The sequence below is a fragment of the Rattus norvegicus genome, chromosome 11 (genome assembly GCF_036323735.1).
Source record: "Rattus norvegicus strain BN/NHsdMcwi chromosome 11, GRCr8, whole genome shotgun sequence".
Taxonomy (NCBI): Eukaryota; Metazoa; Chordata; class Mammalia; order Rodentia; family Muridae; genus Rattus; species Rattus norvegicus.
In genome coordinates this window covers 83,843,059-83,868,934 of record NC_086029.1, presented here as the reverse complement: position 1 = coordinate 83,868,934, position 25,876 = coordinate 83,843,059, and the positions used below count along the sequence as shown (strand labels likewise).

The 25,876-nt window shown below is 45.6% G+C and overlaps 2 protein-coding genes and 2 long non-coding RNA genes across 6 annotated transcripts in view; 2 read left to right on the top strand and 2 right to left on the bottom strand.

Moving 5' to 3' along the window:
- Positions 1-8,210, bottom strand: part of Atp13a3 (ATPase 13A3) — an 86,175-nt gene extending 77,965 nt beyond the window's left edge. Inside the window, exon 1 of the mRNA XM_063270760.1 lies at positions 8,190-8,210. The gene's annotated coding sequence lies outside the window, so the exon portion shown is untranslated. The remainder of the gene's footprint in view (positions 1-8,189) is intronic.
- On the bottom strand, positions 4,247-4,797 carry Rps26-ps13 (ribosomal protein S26, pseudogene 13). The gene has a single exon (XM_221359.9). The coding sequence runs from the start codon at positions 4,741-4,743 to the stop codon at positions 4,327-4,329; it is 417 nt and encodes a 138-aa protein (XP_221359.1). The 5' UTR covers positions 4,744-4,797; the 3' UTR covers positions 4,247-4,326.
- On the top strand, positions 5,058-13,149 carry LOC120095683 (uncharacterized). Of its 2 annotated transcripts, XR_010056322.1 has the most exons (3): positions 5,128-5,714; positions 9,284-9,444; positions 9,988-13,149. It is a non-coding gene; the product is annotated as an uncharacterized LOC120095683 (long non-coding RNA). The 2 variants fall into 2 exon arrangements; XR_005491412.2 differs by lacking the exon at positions 9,988-13,149 and having other exon boundaries at positions 5,058-5,714; positions 9,284-9,537.
- Positions 13,150-19,118: 5,969 nt separating this feature from the next.
- On the top strand, positions 19,119-23,747 carry LOC120095571 (uncharacterized). 2 transcript variants are annotated; one of them, XR_005491116.2, is made up of 4 exons: positions 19,119-19,448; positions 19,826-19,954; positions 20,545-20,598; positions 23,510-23,747. It is a non-coding gene; the product is annotated as an uncharacterized LOC120095571 (long non-coding RNA). The 2 variants fall into 2 exon arrangements; XR_005491115.2 differs by having other exon boundaries at positions 19,119-19,954.
- Positions 23,748-25,876: the final 2,129 nt, after the last annotated feature.

Sequence of the window (25,876 nt, the reverse complement as noted above, 5' to 3'; positions counted from 1 at the left end):
AGCAGCCATGGACTTCTTTCTACCAGGTGATGTGGACACCACAGTAAAGGAAGATGGACCACAGCTGTGTCTTCCCAACTCCTGCTCGCCATTGTGTTTCAGCTCTCAATGTGTTTCCTAGCTCACTTGTGCTGAAGTAAATGGTACAGAATTGAGGAAGCCTGGGCAGGGCTGAACAAATCCTGCACACACTACTTCCCAGCTCCCTTAGCAGCAGGTTATTTAACCTCTCAGATCTTAAACAAGCTCAAGCCTCTTCAGGTCCTATAAATAAAACTGTCAAGCCAACCATCCACTTAGAGAGCCCTCTTCAATTAGCCATCAAGTGATTCTGACCCTCTTAAACAGTGGTCTCTCCCTGACGGCCTCTACTTCCTCATTCCTCAACTCTTTCTTGGCAAACGGAATATACAAACACACACACACACACACACACACACACACACACACACACACACACACACACACACACACACACACACACTGCTCAATTGACAGTAACCCTTGGCCTTCGTGTCATCCACCATTGGGGCAGAGCTGTCTTCAGCGGTACCTCTCAGCATCTCTGTCCCATTTGACACTGTGGATGTGTCCTCACCTTCTGAAATTCCTTCCTCAGCCTGCAGAGGCTCTCCCAGTTGTCAAGTCACTGTAACTAAGACCTCTGCCTTCCTCAGTGGCATCCTTAAGTTGGCAGCAATTGTGAGGCATCCTAAGCCCACAGCTGGACCCACTCGGCTTCACTCACTCTGGGAGGATCATCTCCACCCTTGCTTTGAACTCCCACGTCAGCCAGATGTCTTTTACAAAACAGAGAATCAAATATCCAACTGCCTGTCATGCATCTCTATGGGGGGTCACAGAGAAACACCAACAGTGTATCCAAAACTGGAACTCTTCCCTGCCTTTATAACTGCCCCACCCAAAACTATTAGCACCACCATCACATAACCATCTGAATTAGGAAATTAGGAATAGATGAGTCACAGGTGATGAGTCACCAAACCCTATCTGTTTCACAGCAAATTCCTACCTCCATTCCTCTGGCACCCATCCCTTCTAAACTATGCTGCTTTGGCAGCCTCCAACAGCCTTCTTCGGGAGAACACATCCTCCACCCTGTCTCAAAGTCCTGTCTAAAATGCACACCTACTTAAAGCTCTATGGTCAATGCACTCAGGCTTTTTAAAAAAATTGTTATTAAATGTATTTGTGGGAGTGGGGGGCACATCTTGGCACAAGTGTGGATGTCAGAGGGCAATCTTTTGGAGTTGGTTCTCTGGTTGCATGCTGTGGATGGAACCCACAGGTGGTCAGGCTTGGTACCTGCCTGCCATTCTACAGGCCATTTAATGTATATGAGTACACTGTAGATGTCTTGTCTTCAGACACACCAGAAGAGGGCATCAGAGCCCATTACAGATGGTTGTGAGCCACCATGTGGTTGTTGGGAATTGAACTCAGGACCTCAGGAAGAGCAGTCAGTGCTCTTAACTGCTGAGCCATCTCTCCAGCCCAGTTGGGGTTTTAAAGACACTACAAGCCCACACTTGGTGATTCATGCCTGTACAAACAATCAGCACTTGGGAGGTAGAAGCATAGTGAGTTTAAGGCCAACTTTGACTGTATGAGACGCTGTCTCAAGACAACAAGCCAGAACAAACTTGAAAAGCCCAGACTTCAAGATGCAGCCAAAATTTTCAAACTAAGGCAACACGCATATATGAATGTTTTACCTGCATGTATGTCAGTGTCCCACATGCCTGCCTGATACCCTTTGGGGTCAGAAGAGGTTGTTAACTCCCAGAACTGGAGTTATAGACAGGTGTAAGTTACACTGTACGTGATGAGAATTGGACCTGGACACTCTGGAAGGCTGTCAGCTCTCTCCAGTCCGTTATTTACTTTTGAGATGATGCCCCTCTATGTTACCTTGACTGATTGAAACCCACTATGTACCCCAGAATGGCTTAAAATTTTGTGGCAATCCTCCAGTGGGTGATGAGACTGCAGGCTTGTTCCTCCTCACCCACCATCTCTCCCCCTTTCTATCACATTTTCTGTCAACTATTGTCATAGTTTGAATAGGCTTAGCCCAGGGAGTGGCACTATTAGGAGGTGTGGCCTTGTTCGAGTAAGTGTGTCATTGTGGGCATTGGGCTTAAGACCCTCATCCTAGCTGCCTGGAAGTCAGTCTTCCACTAGCAGCCTTCAGATGAAGATGTAGAACTCGCAGCTCCTCCTGCACCATGCCTGCCTGGATACTGCCATGCTCCCACCTTGATGATAATGGACTGAACCTCTGAACCTGTAAGCCAGCCCCAATTAAATGTTGTCTTTATAAAAGTTGCCTTGGTCATGGTGTCTGTTCACAGCAGTAAAACCCTAACTAAGACAATTATGTTCGATTATATAGTCTTGGGATTCTTCCTCTTCGTTAAACCTTTGTTCTCGTTCTCTCTCTCTCTCTCTCTCTCTCTCTCTCTCTCTCTCTCTCCCTCCCTCTCTCTCTCTCTCTCTCTCTCTCTCAGACACACACACACACACACACACACACTCATGTACACTCATGCACACTCACACACACACTGCCTGAAAGCCAAAGATAACCTCTAGTGTATGCAGTAACATATTCTTCCCAGGTAACCTTGTCTACCATGGCTGTAGCTATCATCTGCATGTACGTTAATAACTCTCAAACCCACAGCCCATCCTTTCTTGTAAGACTCAGGACCATACACACTTCCCTGCCTCCCTTTGTCATTGTTTTTTTTTTTTCTTTTTTTTTTGGAGCTGGGGACTGAACCCAGGGCCTTGCACTTGCTAGGCAAGCGTTCTACCACTGAGCTAAATCCCCAACCCCCCCCCCTTTGTCATTGTTGTTTAAGATTTATTTTTTAAATTATACGGTAGGAGTGAGGTGAGCATGTACATGTAAATGCCCATGCACGGAAAGCCAGAGGTACCAGACCTCCTTGAGATGAAGTACTTGTGAGTCGTCCGATATGAGTGGGTCCTTGGGAAGAGCAGCTAGTGCTCTCAACCACTGTTACCTCCCAGCCCTACTAGTTTCTTCTTTTGTTGTTGGTTGGTTGTGGAGTCCTGCATGGCCTTGGAAAGGACAATGTGATGGTTTCCCATCCCTGGAGCAGAACTAGCAGGACATGGGTCTCCCAGAATGCTACAGTTGCTGTGGGCATGGGACTTGTTTGTATAATTTATTTTGCTTCATGTTCTCCATGATAATTAAAAGCAGCATGTATCTGGGAGGCGAGGGTGTGTTTAATATTCTTTAGCCAAATAGTAAACACTTTGACCTTCAGGACAACCCTTAAGGCTGTGGGAAAGAACTCTGAAAACACAGAATATATAATTTTTCAACTGTACAAAAATATAATGATGCAATATGAATCGTATGAGTGGCTTCACAGACTTAGAAGAACAGAGACAACTGCATTAATGACCCAGCTTGTCAGAAAGATGTTAAGGAAGGAGATAAAGAGATTTAGTGGCAATTGCAGGGCAAGATCCCATCCAGCTAGCTTATTGTCTATAATTACAAAGTCAGGCAGATCTCTGAACTCATCAATGTTAAAACAAGTGTATTTGCCATCTTCTAAGAGTCTAGGGCCTGGGCTGGAGAGATGGCTCAGTGGTTAAGAGCCCTGACTGCCCTTCCAGAGGTCCTGAGTTCAAATCCCAGCAACCACATGGTGGCTCACAACCATCTGTAATGGGATCTGATGCCCACTTCTGGTGTGTCTGAAGACAGCCATAGTGTACTATGATAAATAAATAAATAAATAATAATAATAAAAAAAGTCTAGGGCCTAAGGTCATAAAATAAATGCTGGTTCGTGGGATAATCAAAAGAGAACCTGGAGTAATGATTGAATTGATATGTAAATAAAAGACTGGGGTTTGATATGCTAGAGCTGAGCTATTTACACAGCTGTCTGGAGAGGCATCTCAAGTAGAAGACAAAGCTGTCAGCTTTGTACCCACATTTGACTTCAAGTCATTTCTCTCAAAGACCCCCTTCCTTAGGATCCCCTCTCCAAGCTGAGGCTGGTCCTTGGCAGTTGGTTGGTCACTTGCTTGCTTTCTTTGGCTTTTTGGTTTTGTTTTTTTTTTTTTAGACTGGGTCTCACTACATAACCCTGTCTGCCCTGGAACTCTCTATGTAGACCAGTCTAGCCTAGAATTAAAAGATCAGCCTGTTTTGAATACTCTTATGGAATTCTTTTTTTTTTTTGCCACATAAAGTATAACTTCAGTTTTATTTTTCCATGGTATTTTTTTTTCTGCCTTCATGAAATCACCTCTTTACATGGGCTTCGGTGGAGGTCGTGGTGCAGCGCCAGCAGGTCTGAATCGTGGTGGGGGTGTTCCATCCTTCCGGGCCTCACAAGATGGATTCCTGACGACCTTGCTATGAATGGCACAGCTCACGCAGTAGTGCAGCTTGACATAGAGCTTGGGAAGCACATAAGCGTCGAAGACACTTGCTTCAGATATGTCCCTGACTGCAGCGGCTTCTACAATGTTCCGAATGACAAATTTCTTAATGGCCTTATCCTTGGGCACACACCGGGTGCAGTTTGTGCAGCGAATTGGCTGCACATGGCTGGGGCCCTTTTTGGCACAACCCTTGTTCCTCCATTTTTGGTCATATTGGAGCCAAGACTTGAAAGAGCTTCTTATGGAATTCTTAGTAAGTATGTGTGCTACCTTATAAGGCATGTCTTTTAAATATTATTTTTTCCCAAGGAGGGGAGGGTCTTCTGTTTCCCAGTCTGGCCATGAATTTGTAATGTAGACTAAGATGAACTTGAACTTCTCACCCTCCTGACTCCACCCACTGAAGGAATATTGACAAGCATGGGCTACCAAACCTAGTTTGTATAGTGCTGGAGACAGAACCCAGGGCATCGTGAAGGCTACACACACTCATTTGACCAACTGAGTTGCATCCCAAGCCCGTTTTCCTTGTTTTGAGCAGGGTTTCACGAATCCCAGGCTTTCACAAATCCCAGGCTTTCTTTAAACTTGCTGTGCAGGTAAAGGTAACCATGACTGCATCCCAGCTGCTGGATGATTTCATTTCCCTTTGGATATCATTCTTTGTATCTCTTATTCTGCTTGCTGACAGCCTAATAACGTGTCTATTACAAATCTGTCCACCTCTCTCTGTCCATCACCATTGGAACGATCTCAGTCACCTCCATCGCTCACCCAGAACTATGGCAGCTATCTCCAACTGGTTTCTGCACTGTCACCCTCGACACTTGCAATCATTCTCACATCCTGACCAGAGTGTCACTGAGCGGCGGAGCATAGCTACCAATGACAATTTTCCATGGCTGCCCATTTTGCTAGGAATAAAATGTAAAAAACATTGTCGACCTATGAGGTTCGAGCCTTTTTTCCCTTTTGCTCTGCAACCCTCACCCCAGATCCCCTGTCTACCTTCCTCATCCTTGTCACATGGTCCTCTCTCAGTTCCTCATATACACCAACGGCTCTTTCCTGCCTCAGAGGCTTTGCACAACCTCCTCCCCCTTCCCTTTTCTCCTCTTCTAGCTAACACTTAGGAACTGGGCTCTGGCTTAAACACACACACATCAGATGTTGAGAAGGAGGCCAGCCATCCCCTCTTTTCCTTCATTTTCTTATCATCTCCTTTGTAGTCATCATTACAATCCTACTTGCAGGTATGTTTATTTAAATCTGTTCTTCCCGTTAAGCTAGGATTTCTGGGAAGATGGGGACCATAGACAGGATGTAAAGCTCAATGGTAAGGCACTGCAGAGCAACCAGAAGGTCCTGGGTTCAGTCCCCAGCACTTACAGGAAAGAAGAAGAGATAGGCCCGTGGGTGGTTCTATTTGCAGCCCTAGCATCTTCCCAGAAGAGGCGTTGAAATGAAGGGGCTACTGAGCTGGCTCAGCAGGAAAAGGCACTTAATATACAACCTGGCAATGCAAAATTCAATCCTAGGAACTCACGTGAGAGGTGGAAGGAGAGAACCAACTCCACAAACTAGTCCTCCAGCCTCCACACATGTGCCCCACCCCCAACTCACATATATAACTACGTCATTAACGTTTTTTTAAATTGTCTTAAGTGACAGCTGTGTGTCTTGACACACTCCTGTAATCCTGGCATGAGAAGCAGGAGTTCGAGGCCAGCCTTGGCTATGCAGTGAATTTGAAGCCAAGGCCAGACTCGGCAGCAGTGGTTCTCAACCTGGGGGTCAGCATACGTTTAGGGGTTAAATGACCCTTTCATAAGGGTCACATGTCAGATATCCTGCATATCGGATGTTTACATTACAATTCATAGTTGTACCGAATTACAGTTATAAAGTAGCAACAAAAATAATTTTATGGCCGGGGATCACTACCGCATGAGGAACTGTGTTAAAGGGTTGCAGAGTTGGGAAGGCTGAGAACCACTGCTCTAAACTCTAGAGCCCCAAGTCGGATGGCTACCTGGTGAAACACTGCTCTGAAGTCTAGAGCTACCTGCCGCCCTCCTTATTTTCCCTTCCTTCCTTCTTTCCTTCCTTCCTTCCTTCCTTCCTTCCTTCCTTCCTTCCTTTCATGTTTAGCTATGGCTAGAATGAAACCTTGGGCTTTTTGCTTACACCTATTTCACTAAGCTACATTCCATCCAATGTCCTAGTCTCTGGCGTTTACAGGAACAGAACCACACCCTTTCTACTGCTGCAATGTCTACAGCCATTTTTATTCTACAGTGAGAAAGGTAAAGACCTTGAACAGATGTTTTTATCCAGCTTCAAGAGTATCTTTCTCGTTTTTTTTTTTTTGTTTGTTTGTTTTGTTTTGTTTTCCTGGAGCTGGGGACCGAACCCAGGGCCTTGCGCTCGCTAGGCAAGCGCTCTACCACTGAGCTAAATCCCCAACCCCCTTTCTCATTCTTAATAAACTGTCTCTCTCCAGAGAGAGAGACAGAGACAGAGACAGAGACAGAGACACAGACAGACAGACAGACAGACAGACAGAGACACAGAGAGACAGAGAGGCAGAGTAGGGGGAACAGAGACAGAACATTTATGCTTCCTACTTCTTGGGATCCAAATATCTTCTGGTTGAAATGAACTCAGCCAGGCCTGCTAACCCACACCTATAATTTCACTCACTCGGGAGAATGAAGTATAAATTCAAGGCATGCCTGGGATAAAAGGAACCCGAAGGGTAATTTAGCAAGACTCTGTGTGTCAAACACATCCATAATCCCAGCAGCTAGGTGGTAGACAGGAGAATCAGGAACCTTGTGGGTGCATGTGCTGGGGGAACATTGCTATTCTGCTCATCTTGTGTGAGGCTCTAGGTTCGACCTTGGAGTGGGGGGAGGAAGGAGAAATTCAAAGGCTGCTTATCCAGGCTGTCCTCTTGGGAATACTATACTGGGTTTCTAAAGCTAGTGCAATGCATCTTTCAAGACCGTCTGCTGTCCTGCTAGATGACTCCCCTGCCTATCGAGGGGCTATTTGCACAATGGGGCAAAGCCGACTTCCATGGGACTGAAGCATTAGGCTGGCACCTCGGCACCTGTCATCCTGTACCCTCGCTGCTTCTCCAAGTGCCTGCTTCACATTCCAAACAAAGAAGCTCCTCGAGCCTGCCATTCACTAGCTTTCAGTCGTTAAAAACTTCCCCTGACCTTTGCAGCTACTTCCTATGAGGCTCAGAGGGACTGCCAGTCACCCGTGGCCTATTTTCAGAGCTGGCAGTTCTGGCTTCTAGAGCAAACATGGGACAAGCCTGGCCTCCAGGGTAGTCTCCTAGGTATCCTTTAAGTTCCTAGTTCCAAAAGGTGATTGCTCATTGGAAGGAGAGGCAGAGAGATAGGAGCCCAAAGGTAGATAGATTCTCAGTGCTGTAGCCCACAAGTCAGTATCTTAAGATCTAGATAGCCAAAGGCTATTATCTTTTGTTTGCTTAAGACAGTTGCTTCCTTGTGGGCTAGGGGGGAGAGGAAGGAGGAGGGTGTTTGCTCTTCGTTACTTTTTCCCCCCTCAAAGCAAAACGGCTTCCATAGATCTAGAAAGTTAAGTCAATAGTGATTGCCAGCTGCAGTGTGGGAGTTCTGCTGCCAAAGAATTTCTTTCATACACTTTTCAAAAGTAAGCCTGTCCAAAACACGCCTCCAGCTTGGCGTTACCTGTAATCTAATCCAGTGGAGGAAGCAGGATCCAAATAGCTCAAGGTTCTGCAAAGTCCACAACAGCTGTCACCACCAAACGAAGGGGAGCCAGGCTCTAAGCCGGAGAAGAGCTTAAACACTGTTAGTTCCACGCCACAGGGCCTTAGCCACTGTAGTCCTTAGAGTGACTTAAATAGTTCCTATTAGCAGTCAAGCAAACTGAAGTGAAACCTCTTGGAGCTGAACTACAAGTTCATTTTTCACACTGGATCTTGGTCAAAAGGCCAAGGAATAGTTCCTTGAAAGAGGGAGAGAAAGAGGGAGGGGGAGAGAGAGGGAGAGAGAGACAGAGACAGAGACAGAGACAGAGACAGAGAGACAGAGAGAGACAGAGAGAGAGAAATAATAGGGTCAGCTGGGTCTGTGTTTGGAGGCAGAGGCAGGCAGATCTGAGTTCAAGACCAGTCTAGTCTACATAGCGAGTTCCAGGACAACCAGGGCTTAGTAGAATGACTCTTGTCTCAAAATAAACAAAATAAACTAAGATAAAACAAAAAGCAAAAAAGCGGGGTCAACCTATATAGTCCAGGCTATATAGGTTGCAGCTTAAGAATCTCCAGCCTCGGGGCTGGGGCTGGGGATTTAGCTCAGTGGTGCGCAAGGCCCTGGGTTCGGTCCCCAGCTCCGAAAAAAAGAACCAAAAAAAAAAAAAAAAAAAAAAGAATCTCCAGCCTCAACCTCCCCAGTGATCCCAGTGATGAGGAGGACATCATGCTTTAAAGGTTCCACTTATCTATCCATTCACTTATTTAGAAGCAGGGTCTCCTGGATCTCAGTCTAGCCTCAAACTCACCATGTAGCTGAGGCTGCCTTTTAGCTACTGTGGTCACCAGTCTTGAACCACCCAGATCTTTGGCTTAGCCTCCTGAGTGCTGGGGTAATAAGTATACGCCATCATGCATATGCAAATTTATGGACAATTCTATCTTCAAGCTCTACGGGTTGAACCTACAACAACCAGACCAACACTCTACCAGCTGAGCTAGAACCTAAACCCTAAACTTATTTAAAGGTAAATTCGAATATAACTATGACCTTCTTTTTTTCTTTAGATTCATGTGTATGTGTTTAGGACTGAGTGTATCTAATATGCAACACACATATGCAGGTGTTCATGGAGACCGGAAGAAGGTGTCAGAGCCTCTGGAACTGGAAGTACAGACAGAACTGGCGGTATAGACAGTCGTGAACTGCCATGTGGAACCTGACCAAGGTCCTGTGCAATAATAGCAGGCGCTACAAACCTCTGAGCCATCTCTCCAGCCCCTTGGCATGTTTTTAAATACAGGTGCTCGTCAGTTTATGACGCAGTGTGTAGTGATAAATCTGTCGTAAACTTGAAATATCCCATGTTGAAAAATGTTTTAATGTGCCAGGTGTGACTGACTAGCTTAGCTTAGCTGTATACATAATAGACTGTTGCCCTTGGCCCTTACACACATATCATGTGCACACAAAATAATAATAAAAGAAAAAACTGTAAGGAAGAACCATATTCCTCTCTCTACTCCCGTCCATCCCCCACCGCATAATAACGCTTTGCATAGAGTAGTTGATGGCCAGAAAATACGACTCCACAGACAACCTTAAGGAAGTTAGGAGCTTTACCCATTCAGTCCTTTACCCAGGAACCAGGACATAAGCAGCAGGGAGTAGCCGCTCAGAAGACGGCAAAGGAACTGGGAAGATAGCCATGCACATACAGCATTTACTGTTCTATCAAGCGCACATAAGAGCCTTTACCATTCTGTCACAGGACCAGCGTTCCATCCTGGCACTACATCAGGTGGCTCACAAGCACCCATATTGTTGACTTCAAAGGACCCAGCTCACACTTCTGGACTGGAGCAGAGCCCAGCTGAGAGAGCAAGCACAAGTAATATATTGAATCAAGGGCTTAGACCATCCAGCAGAAGCAGCTGGGGAGTCTCGATTGAAACCATCATAGTAGAGTTCCCAACCCAGAGTTCTGGGCAGAGACTTTTTTCCTCTATGAAGGAACTTCCGGCTTCTCTTTCCTAACGCGGGCATCTTTCTGCCTCGGGATAAACGGCGGTAACCTCTGTTAGAAATGGGTTACCAGCTGCTGTCAAGGAGGCCGTGCCTTTTATCATCCTTGGTTGTTTTTCTTACCCCTTCCTCACTGTTATAGGGTTAGAGGCCCAGCCCACTCCAGGACAGGCAGTCTTGGAAGACACTTGAAATAAACAAACCGGAGTCTGGGAGACAACTGTCTTCCTCCCTCCCAAAGTCTCTCCGCATAAAAAGGAAACCGTGAGTGACAATTTACTAGTAAAATTTATATTACAGTTTTTAGGACTCAGGCTGTCTGTATGCCTAGAAGTGTGAGCTCAAAATGGACTATAGAATTCTGGATGTTACACAAAGCCAGCATTCCTCAGGGAATCAGCTCTCATCTGCCCAAAGGAATCCTTTCTCTTAGCTCTGGCTGAAGAGACATTTGACTGCCTGCTCACACTGGCCATGAGACACCTCCTGTAACACAAGTATGGGTTACATATTTCAAAGTCCACACCAGCATTCTGGCCCTTCCCTCCCCACAGCTACTCAGCCTCCTTATAATCCACAGGATTTGTCCAGCTCTTTTTCCTGTCTGTCTGTCTGTCTGTCTGTCTGCTCAATTATCTATGTTCTGCTGTCACACTATCTCCATTATTCTCGCCCAGTCTCCCACTTCCTTAGCCCTGGCCATGTCTAGTTCGTTTTTCTCTCTACTCTGGAACCATGCCTTCTCACCTAGGACATTCATGTATCAAATTTCTGTAGAGGACAGACAAGGTAATTCAGTCAGTAAAGTGCTTGTTTCTCACATACAAAGGCTAGAGTTCAATTCCCAGAAGCCACAGGAAAAGACAGGTGTGGTGGTATTGCCTTTGTAATCCTGGCCCTGGGGAGACAGAGACAGGAGGTCCCTTGGAATAGCCTAGCCTGGTAACCTAACCTAATTGGTAAGTTCCTCACTGATTGGCTATGTCTCGAAGGTAGATGGCACTTGAGGAATGGCACTCCAGGCTGTCCTTTGGTCTCTACACTCACATTTGGATGTACACAGGTACACACATACACAATGCATATGCTGCGATTTAGTTCAGTTGATGGGGTGCTTGCTTAGCATGTATGAAGCCTGAGGATTCTCAGCACCACATACACAGCATGGTGTACACCTTAATCCCAGAATTCAGGAGCCCAGGGCCTTATTCATGCAAAGTAAGGCAAATGAGCCATACTGCTAGCTTGAATTTTCTTTTTTATTCATCTCTCTCTCTCTCTCTCTCTCTCTCTCTCTCTCTCTCTCTCTCTGTTATTTACATCTGACTACAGGTACTCTTTTATTATGTGTCCTGCTTTTATGTGGGTCCTGGGGATTCAAACTCAGACCCTCATGCTTGTATGACAAGCACTTTCCCTGTTGAGCCATCTCTTGATGATGATGATGATCTTTTTTTATTATTATTGTTGTTGTTGTTGTTATATTTTTATTCTTAATGGATGAGTGCTTTGCCTTCATGCATGTGTTATTTTTGAATCAGGGTCCTGGCTGACCTGAAACTTGATATGTAGACCAAGCTGGCCTTGAACTCACACAGATCTGCCTGCCTCTGCCTTCCAAGTGCTGGCACTAGACGTGTGTGCCACCATTCTGCACGAGGCACGTAGGTCCTTGTACTCACAGAAAGCACTAGGGAAACACTGGGTTGTACCTTCAAAGGGAGATATATCATGTCCTCTGCCCTAGAAGACTGGGAATGGACGTGGGTAAAAGCCTAGTGACTCTTTCACCACCAACTCCATGTATAGCACTATACGCCCCAAACCTTTGCCATGAGCTTCTTTATGTGGAATCTGTTTCCTGTTAGCCTATAGATCCTGTCTTTTATGGAAGATGTTGCTCACACTTTGCAATAGCTTAGATGCAGTCCTGTCGTAAGCTTTGCTCTACAAATGACACTGAGTTATTTATTAACAGGAAAATTGTTGGGGTTTTTTTTGTTGTTGTTGTTATTGTTGTTTGCACTGTGCTTAAATATACCTAAAATAAAACTTCTCAGGGTCAGACTCTCAAAGTTTAAATCAACACTGGCTACTGATTTCTGTTGAATTTCCTTCCTATCTCAAATGTATGACACTCCGCTGGCCTTGGTGGTCACAGAGACCAACTCCCACTACCCCCCAACCCCTATCCTTTCCTATCCCCACCCCTACACATCCCCAGTCTGTATCCTTGTACACGTCATGCACGCCTGAAGCTCGTAAAGGCCAAGAGAACTCAAGGTCCCCTGAAGATAAAGTGACACGTAGATCCTGGGAATGGAAGCTGGGTCCTCTGCAAGAACAAGTGGTCTCTAGCACTGAGCCACCTCTCCAATCTCAATTATTTTTTTACTCTTAAAAAAGGTTATTGGAACTGGGTGCTGGTGGTGCAGGCCTTTGATGCCAGCACTAGGGAAGCAAAGGCAGATGGATCTCTGTGTGTTTGAGGCCAGCCTGGTCTACGGATTGAATTCCAGAACCAGAGCTGCACAGAGAAACCCTGTCTCCAAAAAGAAAGGAAGGAAGGAAGGAAGGAAGGAAGGAAGGAAAAGAAAAGAAAGATTATTGGGAAATCAAGGGAATAATATGTAATAAAGTCCATTCAAATAAGTGAGGAACAGCCAAGTATGTATAGTAAAATATTGTCGTGTGAAAAATTTGGAATGTGACCAGCTAGCCTGAACCAAACACAAGTTTAATCCCTAGCACCAAGAAAAGAGATTGTGGTAATACACACCCGAGGGTAGGGAATTCGTGACTGCATATGGAGCTTAGGGGATGAAAGAGACAGGATGTGTATTAGTTACACTAGCCTGAATGTTTAAAGCATTTTTATTATAGAAGGTCGAAGGGCCCCCAGTGCCATACAAGCTCCACCACCTACCGCAATCCCCTGGGGGAGGGGAGGGAGGGAGGGAGGGAGAGAGAGAGAGAGAGAGAGAGAGAGAGAGAGAGAGAGAGAGAGAGAGATAGGGTCTTAATGTAGCCCTGCTGGCCTCACATTCCCAGTCATCCAGTACAGATTCTGGTTAGGATTCTGTGACCTCCCACTATAACAGTAGCAATATCTATTCTGTGTGAATCAACAGTTCTTTGTTCATCTACTTTGTAGGTAATTCCTCACCACAGCCTGGTTGTGCACTCCTGGGCTTAAGCAATCACCCTGCCTCAGCTTCCCAGGGAACCAAGATTACAGGCTCACACCACTGCACTAGCTCAGACTTATTACAAAGAGGTCCCCTAACTCCAGAAAGGCTCAGGTCTTGGGCTTTTATTTCCCTGCTATTCAAAAATCACAGTTGCTGATGGCTGTTTAAAGGCATAGGGCTTTAAAGCGAAAGCAGCCTGAGGAATGATCTAGTTCACAGAAGCTCAGAAATAAGCCTTGTCCAAGGTAGAGAGGTAAAGTTAGGAGCATTCGTGGACTGAGGGAGCCCTCTGTTCAATCTCCAGTGTTGAACAAACTGGATATTAGTATTACATAGCTATAATACCCAGAGGTGGAAACAGGAAAATCCAAAGTCAAGATCAGGGCTCTCTGGAGTCACAGAACTATTGGAATGTCTCTCTATATTAAGGGAAATTGTTGTAATGACTTACAGTCTGAAGTCCAACTATCCCAACAATGGGCTGCTGTGGGTGGGAAGTCAGAGAATCTAGTAGTTACTCTGCCCCATGAGGCTAGTTGTCTCAGCCGATCTTCAGTATAAGCTGGTAAGTTTCAACAAATGTGCTGGCAATCAAGTCCAAGCAGGAGAGGAAGAGTGAGCCTTTCTTCTTCCATTGTCCTTATGTAGGTCTCCAGCAGAAGTTACCACCCAGGTTCAAGGTGTGTACCACCATGCCTGGGCCTATGCTTTTCCTGGCCAGTATGCCTCAAGATCCTGATCGAAAGCCTGTGTCTTCAGCCTTACAATCTGGATCCCAGGCGTGCCGTTCATTTCTGGATTGTAGCTCATTTTATATAAAGTCAAGTTGGTAACTGGAAATAGCCGTCACCGTCAGCCTCCTCAATGTTTCTATCATAGAATACATGAGACGGGCTGGAGAGATGGCTCAGCAGTTAAGAACACTGACTGCTCTTCCAGAAGCCCTGAATTTAATTCCCAGCACCTACATGGTGGCTCACAACCATCTGTAACAGGGATCCAATGCCTTCTTTTGGTGTGTCTGAAGATAGGGACAGTGTACTCACATACATGAAATGAATAAATAAATCTCTAAAAAAAAAAAAAGGAACACATGAGACCTCATTGGTTTGATGAAACTTACTAATGAGCATATAACCAAAAGCCCAATCCTGCTTTATAGGATGCCAACCAGCACTGCTCAGGACCAAGCCCAAATTAGCAGCCTTCCAACCTACCAGAGGGCTTAAATGTTGCAATTTTCTTGTAATAACTTCCTAGATATTAAATATGTGAATAACTCCCTAATCAGGTGTTGATTTGCTGCGTCATAGACATAATTAAGAGGCATCAATCCAGGCCTGCTAGGATTAAAGTTTAAAGCCTGAACGCTAAACCCCTCAGAGACAAGCAAACCAGAAAACAGCCAGTGCGTGATATAGAATGTCCACACACGAGCTAAGACTTGCAGCTGGGTTTTACCAAGATCCCCATCTCTGCTTCAGGCCTAGCAGTTTTCCTTGCTCTGAATGTGTGAATGGAGCCACCCCGGGGGTTGAGCCTGCTTTGGGGATGCTCTGGACCACAAGCAAGCATTCTGTAACTCTGGCGACCTATAGAACTGGAACTGGTGTAGACCGGATTAGGCTTGAAATCACAGAAGTCTGCCTGCCTCTGCCCCACCTACATGCTTGGATCAGGTGTACCACAAGGTAGTCTGCAGCATTTAAAGCGCTAGTGAGCTGGACCCTGGGAGTGGGCATCCGTGGAGGTGATCTGTTCTCATCCAAGAGCGTGACTAGGAGGACGCACTACTCAGAAATCACACTAACCACCAGAAATCCACACTAACCCTCGAAGAGGAAAACATGTTACCCGTGACGAAGACTGTGTTTTGGCGGTGTTCTTCCCTTGTACATGTGTGTATATCATCGCCCCTTGGCCTGTAGTTGCACATTAACAGGTACACCGACTGGCGAGGGACTATGAAAGCTCTGAAGAAGCTCCTGGTTCCATCCCAACACACAGCCTAGAAAACGTTCCCAAGCCACGAGAGGCCTCCCCCCACCCCCATGCCTTTTGTTGGCGTGGGTTCACTTGAAATATTCGTCATCATTCATGGTAGCACTGGACAGTCACAGAGAGAAGCTTGACAGAGATTACTTTTCCTTTCCTTCCCCTGACACTGTTCCCTTTCTTTGTCCTGGCAACAGAAGTCAGGGCTTCGCACAGAGTAAGTAAACAAGTATCCTACCGCTGAGCTAAATTACAAATGCACTGTGCCCATATGGAGTGCCAAGCTCAGAGTTTCTTTCATAAACAAACAAACAAACAAACAAACAAATAATCCACGTAGCAAGGCCTGGTAGCACACACTTGCAATCCTAGCATTTGGTGGTAGAAAGTTGAAGATAAGGAGCTAAGAGGCAGAATTAGCTGAATGTGGAGTCTGAGGATAGCCCAAATTACATAAAATGCTCTACCAGGGGAGAAAGAACTGGATATAGCCTGGCTGGTAGAGCACTCCTCCAACATGTATGAGGCCTTGGGTTCAGTTCCCATTACAGAATGAACTGACTAGCACCTTGGAGGTAGAAGCAGTTGGAGCAAGAGTTCAAGGTTCTCATCAACTACACAAGGAGTTCTAGGCTAGCCTGGGCTACATGAAATTCTGCCTTTAAAAAAAAAGTTTCTTGGGGTTTGGAGAGATGGCTCAGCAGTTGAGATCACTGCTCTTTCCAGAGGATCCTGGTTAAATTCCCAGTATTAACAGGGCAGTTCACAACCATTTTGTAACCCTAGTTCCAGAGGATCTGATGTCCTCATTTGGTCTCCATAGGGACTAGGTATGCATGCTGTACACAGACACACATGCAGGCAAAACACTCAGACATACAAAGTAAAAACAAATGTTTCTTAAGTCCAGCTTGGTGGTACGCATAATAGTGTTTGGGAGACTGAGGTAGACAGATGGTCATGAGTTTGAGGACAGACTGGACTACAGAGTGAGACTATGTTAGTCAGGATTCTCTAGATATGATAAAACCTGTGTGTGTGTGTGTGTGTGTGTGTGTGTGTGTGTGTGTGTGTGTGTGTGTGTGTAGAGAGAGAGTGAGAGAGATAGAGAGACAGAAAGACAGGCAGAAAGAGAGAGAGAGACAGACAGAAAGACAGGCAGAGAGAGAGAAAGAGAGAGAGAGAGAGAGAGAGAGAGAGAGAGAGAAAGAGAGAGAGAGAGGACTTTTCTCTACTACTTACAGGCTGTGGTCCAACCAGTCCCACAATGGCTGTCTACCAAACAGAAGGTCTAAGAATCCAGTAGTAGTTTAGTCCACAAGGCTGGATGTTTCAGCTGCTCTTTTTTTTTTTTTTTAAGATTTATTTATTTATTATATATAAGTACACTGTAGCTGTCTTCAGGCACACCAGAAGAGGGCATCGGATCCCATTACAGATGGTTGTGAGCCACCATGTGGTTGCTGGGAATTGAACTCCAGACCTCTGGAAGAGCAGTCAGTGCTCTAACCGCTGAGCCATCTATCCAGCCCTCAGCTGCTCTTCAGAATGTGCTGGAATCCCACAGAAGTGGGCTCTAATGCCTGCGAAGAAATGGGTTTGCCAGCAAGGCAAGCAGGCCAAGAGCCAAAGCTTCCTTTTTTTTGTGTGTCCTTCCTGCAGAAGGAGAGGAGCAGATCAGAGGTGATTCTTCCCACTTCGGAAGTCTGGATTAAAGGCGAGTTCATGAGCACAGCAGCCATGCTATGTCCATGCTATGTCATCACACTCTTCCTGAATCTTCTGGCTCTCAAGTTCTGTCCGACCTCTCTCCCTGAGCCTAGGGACAGGAGCGGTGATAGGCGTGTCCCGCTCATGACTGAGCACTCAATAGTCACTTTTTCTCGTCACTTCGACCAATTTTGAGTCTCTGCATTAACTACTACATGCTCCAAATACAAGTTTCTCTGGCTAAGGTGGAGGGGAGAACTAATCTAGTGCATGAACAAATATTTAGAGGCCTGTTTGAAACGTCCGTTTAGCATGTCAACAGTTTTCTTTCCCCAAAAGAAGGTTTGGTAACCTCCCAAACCACAGGCTTTTGACTGGGTTTACAATATGAGGTGTGAATTCCCTCCTGTGGAATTCCTCAAATTAGATCCAAAAAACAGTTGGCTATCTCAAAACCCCATGTCGCCATTGCACCAGTGGGGGTCTTGCCTGACAGGTTGCTATTGCAGCCCTGCAGGATTCACCCCCAGGTGATAACATTAATGGCTTTTTCTTTCCCAATGGTCTGCATAGCATCTTCCTAGCACTCCAAAAGTTAGCCAGGAAGGAGAATGTTTCCTGGTCAATTTCCACCCTGATTTCTCTGAGCTTGGCATCTATAGTGGCTATTCCTGGTTGTCAACTTGACTCTATCTGGAATGAACTACAATCCAGAAGTGGAAGGCTCACCTTTGATCCTGATCTTGAGGCTGGGAGATACAATTTTCTGACCTGGATCTTGGTATGGAGATCTTGAGGCATAGTGGCTGTGAATCCCAGGAGTCTAAGGCAAGGAGATCTCTGAGTTCAAGTTCTTCTGGGTCAAAGCAACCTTTTCTTGGAGATCTGCCTAAGGGCATCGGAAGAAGGAAGAGTCTCTCTTTTTCTCCCTGCCTGCCTTGTGGGATTGAGCCACTGCTAGATCCTTGGACTTCCATTCACAGCTACTGCTAATCATTGATGGGGAGTTGGACTACAGACTGTAAGTCATCAACAAAGTCTCTTCCTATACAGAGACTACCCATAGGTTCTGTGACTCTAGAGAACCCTGACTAAGACAGCATCCAAGGTACGCTTTGCCTTCAGCAGAAGGATCTGACCATCTCGCTCTGGTGGGCCATGGAGAGTGATAACAGAAACCTGAGTTTTTTTGGGGGGACTCTGGGGCCTTCTTCACCAATAGATCACAGAGTGTCCTAGTTACTGTTCTGTTGCTATGAGGACATTGTAAAAAAGGCTACTTATAAAAGAGCGCATTTATAACCTGGGGCTGGGAGGAGTTAACAGCTTCAGAGGTTGGACTCTTGTGGCAGGGAGCAAGGCGCTGGTATATTGCGGAGCTCTTTTTTTTTTTTTTTTTTTTTTTCGTGTGTCAAGCCAGGAGACGAAGAGAGGAAGAGAGAGAAAGAGAGAGGAAGAGGGGAAGGAGGAAGAGAGGAAGAGCAGAAGCTCTGGAGCTCTTTTACTCCCTTTGGATCTTCCTTCTTTTAAGGACTTACTCTGTCAAGGCTGGAGAGATGGATGGCTCAGTGGTTACGAGCACTTGTTGCTTTTTGCAGGGGATCTCAGCTTGGCTCCCAGCACCCCCATGAAGGTTCAGGACTCTCTTTAACTCCAGTCCCAGGAGGATCAAGACTTCATCTTCTGTCCTTTGCAGGCACTGGATATACACAGCACACAGACATACATGCAATCAAAGCACATGTACACATCAAATAAAGAAAAAAGTGTTTATTTATGTATATGAGGTCTCTTAATCACTGAGCAATCTCTCCAACCCCTTTCAGATTTTTTTTTCGGAAACAATGAGCTCTTGCTAACACACTGAGTTACGGGTAGGGGATTTAGCTCAGCGGTAGAGCGCTTGCCTAGGAAGCGCAAGGCCCTGGGTTCGGTCCCCAGCTCTGAAAAAAAAAAGAACCAAAAAAAAAAAAAAAACACACTGAGTTACTAATAATTTACTCCCTGAGGAATGCCAGTAAGTTTGGGAGCAGGTGAGAATACATGCAGACGAACATACCCAATTGGATCTGAGGCAGTACCTGACCAAGATCCCCGATGGAATTATAATTCCACAGGTGGTATTTTAGCCAGAGATAGATTTATAATCTGTCTCCTGGCCGGTCTTTACAGGACAGTCTTAAAACCAGTGAATTTTGGAAAAACTACAAGAGGTCATCCAGGAAAAACAGGAAAACCCATCCCAATTTTTTAGAACGCCTTACAAAGGCTTTATTACAATACACTAATCTGGACCCTGAAAACTCAGAAGGTAAGCAACTTCTGACGACCTATTTCTTTTCCCAGAGCTACCCCGACCTAAAAGACAAACTTAAAAAGCTAGAGTTAGTTGTGGGCCCCTAACTCCACAGGCAGAAGTTTTGGCAGTGGCCTTTAAGTGCACCATGGAAGGGACGAGAAGGCTCGCAGACTAAAGTACCCATATGCTGGCAAAGGCTGTCCGACCAGCCTCAGCCACTGCCAGGAACTCCTGGCCTTCTAGGCTAAGGGACCACCAGGCTCCTGCTGCAAATGTGGTCGACAAGGTCATTGGGCGAGGGCTTACCCTAACTTCCACAAGCCAAGGGGCCATGTCCTAGGTGCCATCAAGAGGGACACTGTACTGTTGATTGCCCCTGTGTTGAGCAGGACAGGAGACATCACATCCAGATAACCCTCCAGAGGATCTCCTAGGCTTGGCTATGGACGACTGAAGGGGCCTGAGTTCCCTGGACTTGACCACAGCCATCACCAGCAGAGCCCTGGGTAACCATTCTGGTATGTGGGCAGCCCATCTCCTTCCTCTTGAACACTGGGGCCACTTACTCAGCCCTAACAGAGTTTTGGGGACCCACTTTTCTCTCCCGTTTCCCTATCATCAGGATAGGGAGTAACCTCACCTTCGTCATCAAATCCCTCTGTTTGGCTGCATTTTTAGGGGTGTACCTCTCAGCTATTCCTTTTTAGTAGTGCCGACATGCCCTGTCCCCTTATTGGGACGTGATCTTCTAGCTAAGCTGGGATCCTCTATTTTACTCCACTCATTTGCCCAAACCCAAGCTCGCCTGCAGCCCTTCTGCTCTCTCTAGCCAGCCAACCTACCAACACGGACATGTGGCTTCCTTTACCAGCTTCTCAGACAGACCCCCGAGTCTAAAAGGTCCACAACCCCTCTGTTGCTAAACAGTCTTTCCAAGTAGGATCTGGAAACTGCTTTCTCTGTCTTTTTGTCATGGCAAACTGTTTTTAAGACATCCAGGACACATTCTGTAGGGCAAATTCTTCCTTCTGCTCCACAAAAAAAAGCTTATCTTAAAGAATGTTTGTATTGTTAATTCATGTTGTTATCTCTTTTGTAAACTTATAAGGCACAGGAAACCCACTCAGACCCACCTCTCATGGACTAAATAGACTCCACCCAGGTACGTACGTCTGCCTAAAGTTCCCACTTAACTACCTATTCCAAAGGGTGGGGTTCCCCTGGGTTTCAAATCTAAGAAAAACTTTTCTTTTCTCTCAGGTGCACTTAATCTTATTCTCTGCCTACAATATGTGTGTGTGTGTGTGTGTGTGTGTGTGTGTGTGTGTGTGTTCCAGCATCTTGTCAAGTCCAGGCGCTTACTACACCCGGGACAGCTCCAGAGAAGCGACCTCCAGTTCCAATCTCCTCTCACAGACACAGGACGCTTCTATTGGACCTGTTTCTTCTGACCTGTCCTCAGATGGTTCCACAGACCCTGGACAACAAGGAAACAGCCAGCTCTATGACTAAACAAACATCCCATACACATTTTTCTAGGTTCCCTAGAGACACGTCACCCTAAAGCAAGCAGGAAGCAGTCAGAGATCACAATGATCCTATTCCTGCTCCACCATCGCCTCTAATTTTTCTCTTTTTAATTAAACCAAAACTGGGGAATGTTGGTATTCTGTCTAAGCTCCAACCCCACAGTTGCCTGGCAACAGCCAGCTGTGCCTGACACTATATAAGGGGCTGCTTGGCCCCCTCCTTGCTCTCTTAACTCTTCTCTCTTCTCTGCTCTCGTGCCCTCTTTGTCCCTGTCCCTTCTCTCCTCATTCCCACCCCAGGACCTTCCCTCCACGTGCTCATGGCCGGCCTTTGTTCCTCCCCTCTTCTACTCTTCTTCTCTCATTAAACCTCTCCATGTGGAACCATGTTGGTTTGCTGTGTTCTGTCGGGATGCGAGCCAAGATTAACACCAGGCCCATGTCAAAATTTACTCCTCTCTGTAGCTCACATCTTCTATCTAAAAGACAGTAGTCCATCTTCCCTGCAAGAACGTAATACTGATAAGGCTATTTTGTTCCTTGTTACAGAATATTGGATTATTGTACATAGAAAACCTGTTAAATAGAAAAGCTTAAATAGATGTCAGTTGCAGGTAGGTGTGTTCTAAAAAGATACAGCCTCTAAAAGCTTCCTAGAAGCTAAAGAATGGAAATATTCTGCTTATTTTAAGGCTAATTGCCTGGGAGAGGTCTTGTGGTCTTTGCTCTAGGACTGGAGGAAAAGTCAGCTGCATGGCCTTGAGCTACCCCATCGTAAAGGTGAAATGGTTCAGCCCCTACTGACATGGCTTGGAGCCCACCTACCCCCATGATGGTGACATGGTTCAGCCTGCCAAAGGTGTAGGAGAGGAACTGTAGAGGCTTCTTTTATAGCAGTTGGACCTTTCAGACCTGTCTGCCTTTTGGCTTCGGAGAGCCCTCATGGAAGAGCTCTGGGTAAGAGATAGCAATTTTCTCTCTGGGCTTGCCAGAACAGCAGAGAAGTAGCTGACAGATCACAAGTAAAACAGTATTCTAGGAGAGAGAGCTAAGGAGCCCTCTTGGGTTTAGAGGAGCTCAAGAGAAAGGTAGACCAGAGATTTCTAAAGAGCTAATAGTTTAGTTGTAGAATTAAGCTTGTGGGGCTGGGGATTTAGCTCAGTGGTAGAGCGCTTACCTAGGAAGCGCAAGGCCCTGGGTTCGGTCCCCAGCTCCGAAAAAAAGAACCAAAAAAAAAAAAAAAAAAAAAAGAATTAAGCTTGTAAATAGATATTTTGTATAAAGTTCAGAAAATAAAGTTACCTTGCTGACCTAACAGATTTTTACTTTAGTTTATACCTCCTATGTCTTTATTGGTATAAATATTAGATACTATAAAAAGATAAATGTTACATTTGATGCTCCAACTTGTGGCAGTGTCCATGGAGGCCTAGAACTTTTTATAGAAGATGTTGTTGAATATATGACTGCACTTCAACCCAGAATGCACTTCCTAGTTCTGCCTTCCCTGCCCCTTAAGTACTTTTTTGTTGCTGTGACAAAATACTTGAAAGAAGCAAAGGAAGAGTCAGTCTACAAAGGAGTTAGCTCATGGTCTTTTGGCCCACTATGGGGGCTGGGAGGAGGCACAGCAGCACACACTTCATGGCAGCCAGCATCAAGGAGAAGGGCCAGGGAGGAGATCTATCCCTCAAAGCACAACTCAACAGCCCTGTTCCTCTAATCAGGCACCATCACCTCTCAATAGTGCTATCACATCCGGCAGTGATGTAATTCCTTGCTTAGGATGGAGCCCTTATGAGCTCATCACCCTTACAAAGTCCCATCTCCAAACATTACTCTGCAAACCAAACATTTGATGCAGGATCCTTCTGGCTCTCATCCAAATTACACAAGACGGAAAATAGACACAGCTGGTCCTGGTTGTCCCCAGGCTTACTACAGGTCTCCATTCACTACTGTCTACTCTGTGCTAGGGTTCTGTGGCATGAAGCAGAGCAGGTACCTGTCAATGTAAATTAGTCAATGTGCACGAATAAGAATATGAGTATGTTCTGTGCCCGTACCCCTGTGATTCATGTTTTTAAGAAGCAGAAGGATGAGCTGGAGAGATGGCTCAGCAGTTAAGAGCACTGTATGTTCTTCCAGAGGACCCAGGTTCAATTTCCAGGACCTGTATGTCAGCTCACACCTGTCTGTAACTCCAGTTCCAGAAGATTCAACAGCCTCATGCACGCAAAACACCAATGTACATACAATTAAAAATAACAAGAAAAGAAGGAAGGAAGGAAGGAAGGAAGGAAGGAAGGAAGGAAGGAAGGAAGAAAATGGAGGTGGAGGGGAGGAGGAAGTTCATCATTATCCCAGGTCATCTTTGCCTGGAGCTCACACCTTGTTTCAGGTCCCTGTTTCCAGAGTCCACAGCACCTCCAGCATCCTGGCAACCTATCATCTGTATTTGTGACCCTGCGTGCACTTGTATCCATCATTCCTGGACCACCTCCTGTGCTAGGTTTCACTAAGCCCTTTCAAATTTTCTTGCAGATCAGAACACCTGACCCGTCAACTGCTCTCAGAGAAACCAGGACACACTCTGCAAATAAAACATAGACAGGAACTGGGCATGGTTGACATATCCCCCTCCTCAAATAATAATAAACAAAACATCATAAGGAAAATAGGATGATTTTTATTTATAGTTTAATCTGTTTTCTGAAGATATAATTCATGTTTATTTTCAAAAACTAAGATGGCATTTTTTTTCATTTTGAAATTTAAGATAACAACTCTCTATTCAAATACAATTTGATTTTTTAGAAAAAAATTTCATTAATTTATTTATTCAGTTTACATCCCGATCACACCCCCCCCACACACACACATCCCTCCTCTCCTCCCGGTCCCACCCTTACAAATCCTCCCCCCATTACTCCCTCCCCTTCTCAGAGAAGGGGAAGCCCCTCCCCCTTGGTTACCACCCCACCCTGGAACATTCATCCCAGTAGGACTAAGTGCATCCTTTTCCACTGAGCCCAACCAGGCAGTTCCTTTAGGGGAAGGGGATCCAATGGCAGGCAACAGGTCAGAAACAGCCTCCACTCCAGTTGTTAGGGGACCCACATGAGGACTAAGCTGCACTGTGACTGCAAATGTGTAGGGGGCCTAGGTCTAGCCCCTGAGTGCTCCTTGGTTGGTGGTTCTAATTTTTTAAATAATAATAATAATAATAATAATAACAATAATATGTGTGTTGATATCCAAGTGCCTTGGTGTGCATGTAGAGGACAGAGGACAATTTGTGGAGTCAGTTCTCTCCTTTCTACCTCTGTGTGGGACCAAACACTGGTCATCAGGCTGATGCTGTCAGTAGTGAACCTGCTGATCTGTCCTGGAACCTTCTATTTTTCCTGTCTTATTAAGACCTCTACAGTGACTGTTCTTGATTGTCAACTTAATCTGGAATTAAGACCCACATGGCTGGATACCCATGAAGAATTTTTTTTCCTTAATCAAATAATGTGAGTTGGAAAGACCCACTTCCAATCTGGATTTTTGAGGTGGGAGGATCCACCTTTAATCTGGGCCACACCTTCTTCTGGAAGCTTATATAAAAGTCTCTTTGCCTGCTTTTTCTCCAGCTAGCAACTCCATTCCTTCTCTGACCTACTTTGGTATGATTGTAGTGCAGGCTGAAGACTGCCCAAGACACCCAGACTCGTGGTCTGAACAGCTACTGAATTCTTGGACCTTGCCTTGATAGATAAGCGTTGTTAGACTAACTGGAATACAGTCTGTAGTTATAACTCCTCTTTCCTGATATAGATTAATTCCACAAGTTCTGTTCCTCTAGAGAACTCTGACTAATGCAACCTCCTTATTTGTATTGATGTGCACATGTGTGCCTTTGTGTGTACCTCTAGTGAGCAGCTGCTGGTGGGGGCCAAAGGGCATCAGGTTCCCTGGACCTGGAGTTACAGGGAGCTGTGAGCCTCCTGATGTGCTGGAAACCAAACCTGGATATTCTGCAAGAGCAGGAGGTTCTCTTAACCCCCCACCACACCATCTCTCCATCCCCCTTGTTGTTGGAGACTAGGTCTCATGTAGCTCAGACGAGAGTACATGAGAGTACATAATTTATCATATGTAGCTGGGGGTGACCACCCACTCCTGGTCTACCTGCCTCGCTCTACCCTCAGAGCGCAGCCATGTCCATGTGCAGTCGGAGCAGGATGGCGGATGACTAATTTAGAGATGGCTCTGAATACTCAGGTGGGTCTCACGGCTCTGGACTCCCCCCTCTTCCTATGAAGATCAATAGTCAACAGTGAGGCTGGGATTGTCTTTTGCAGGCACAGCTGATCCGAAGAAGATCGTGGTCTTTCAGCTCAACAGTTCCCGACTCTTCAGAGATTTGATAACAGGAAAGGGGTAGAGGGCACAGAGACCAACTAGGGAGGAAAAGGCATCTTGTCTCCACAGTATCGTTCTCTCTGCTACGTGTGTGATTGGCTTTTTGTTTGAAAAAGTGTCCCCTCGGGCATTGCTTTCATATCAGTTGATTGGCATGTATCAACATATGAAATGTTTATTCTTGTCTTCTTCACTCTGGTGTACTTAATATATATGTTTACAAATGTTGAAACAGGGTTTCACCAGATAATCTAGTTTTGCTTCAAACTCATGACCCTCCTTCCTCAACCTCCCCAGTTCTAGGATGTAGGATGCTATCATGGCCTCTTTCTGTCTGTCGTCTTTCTTTTTCTTTTTCTTGTTTTTTTTTTTTAATTTTTTTACTTACATTGATGTCCTACCTTCATGTATGGCTGTGTGAAGGTGTCAGAGTCAGACAGTTGTGAGCTGCCATGTGGTTGCTGGGATTAGAACCTGGGTCCTTCGAAGAACAACCAGTGC

Bases quoted from the DNA above. Each gene is read 5' to 3' on its own strand.
- Rps26-ps13 (XM_221359.9), bottom strand. From the start codon at position 4,743: ATGCCTTATAAGGTAGCACACATACTTACTAAGAATTCCATAAGAAGC.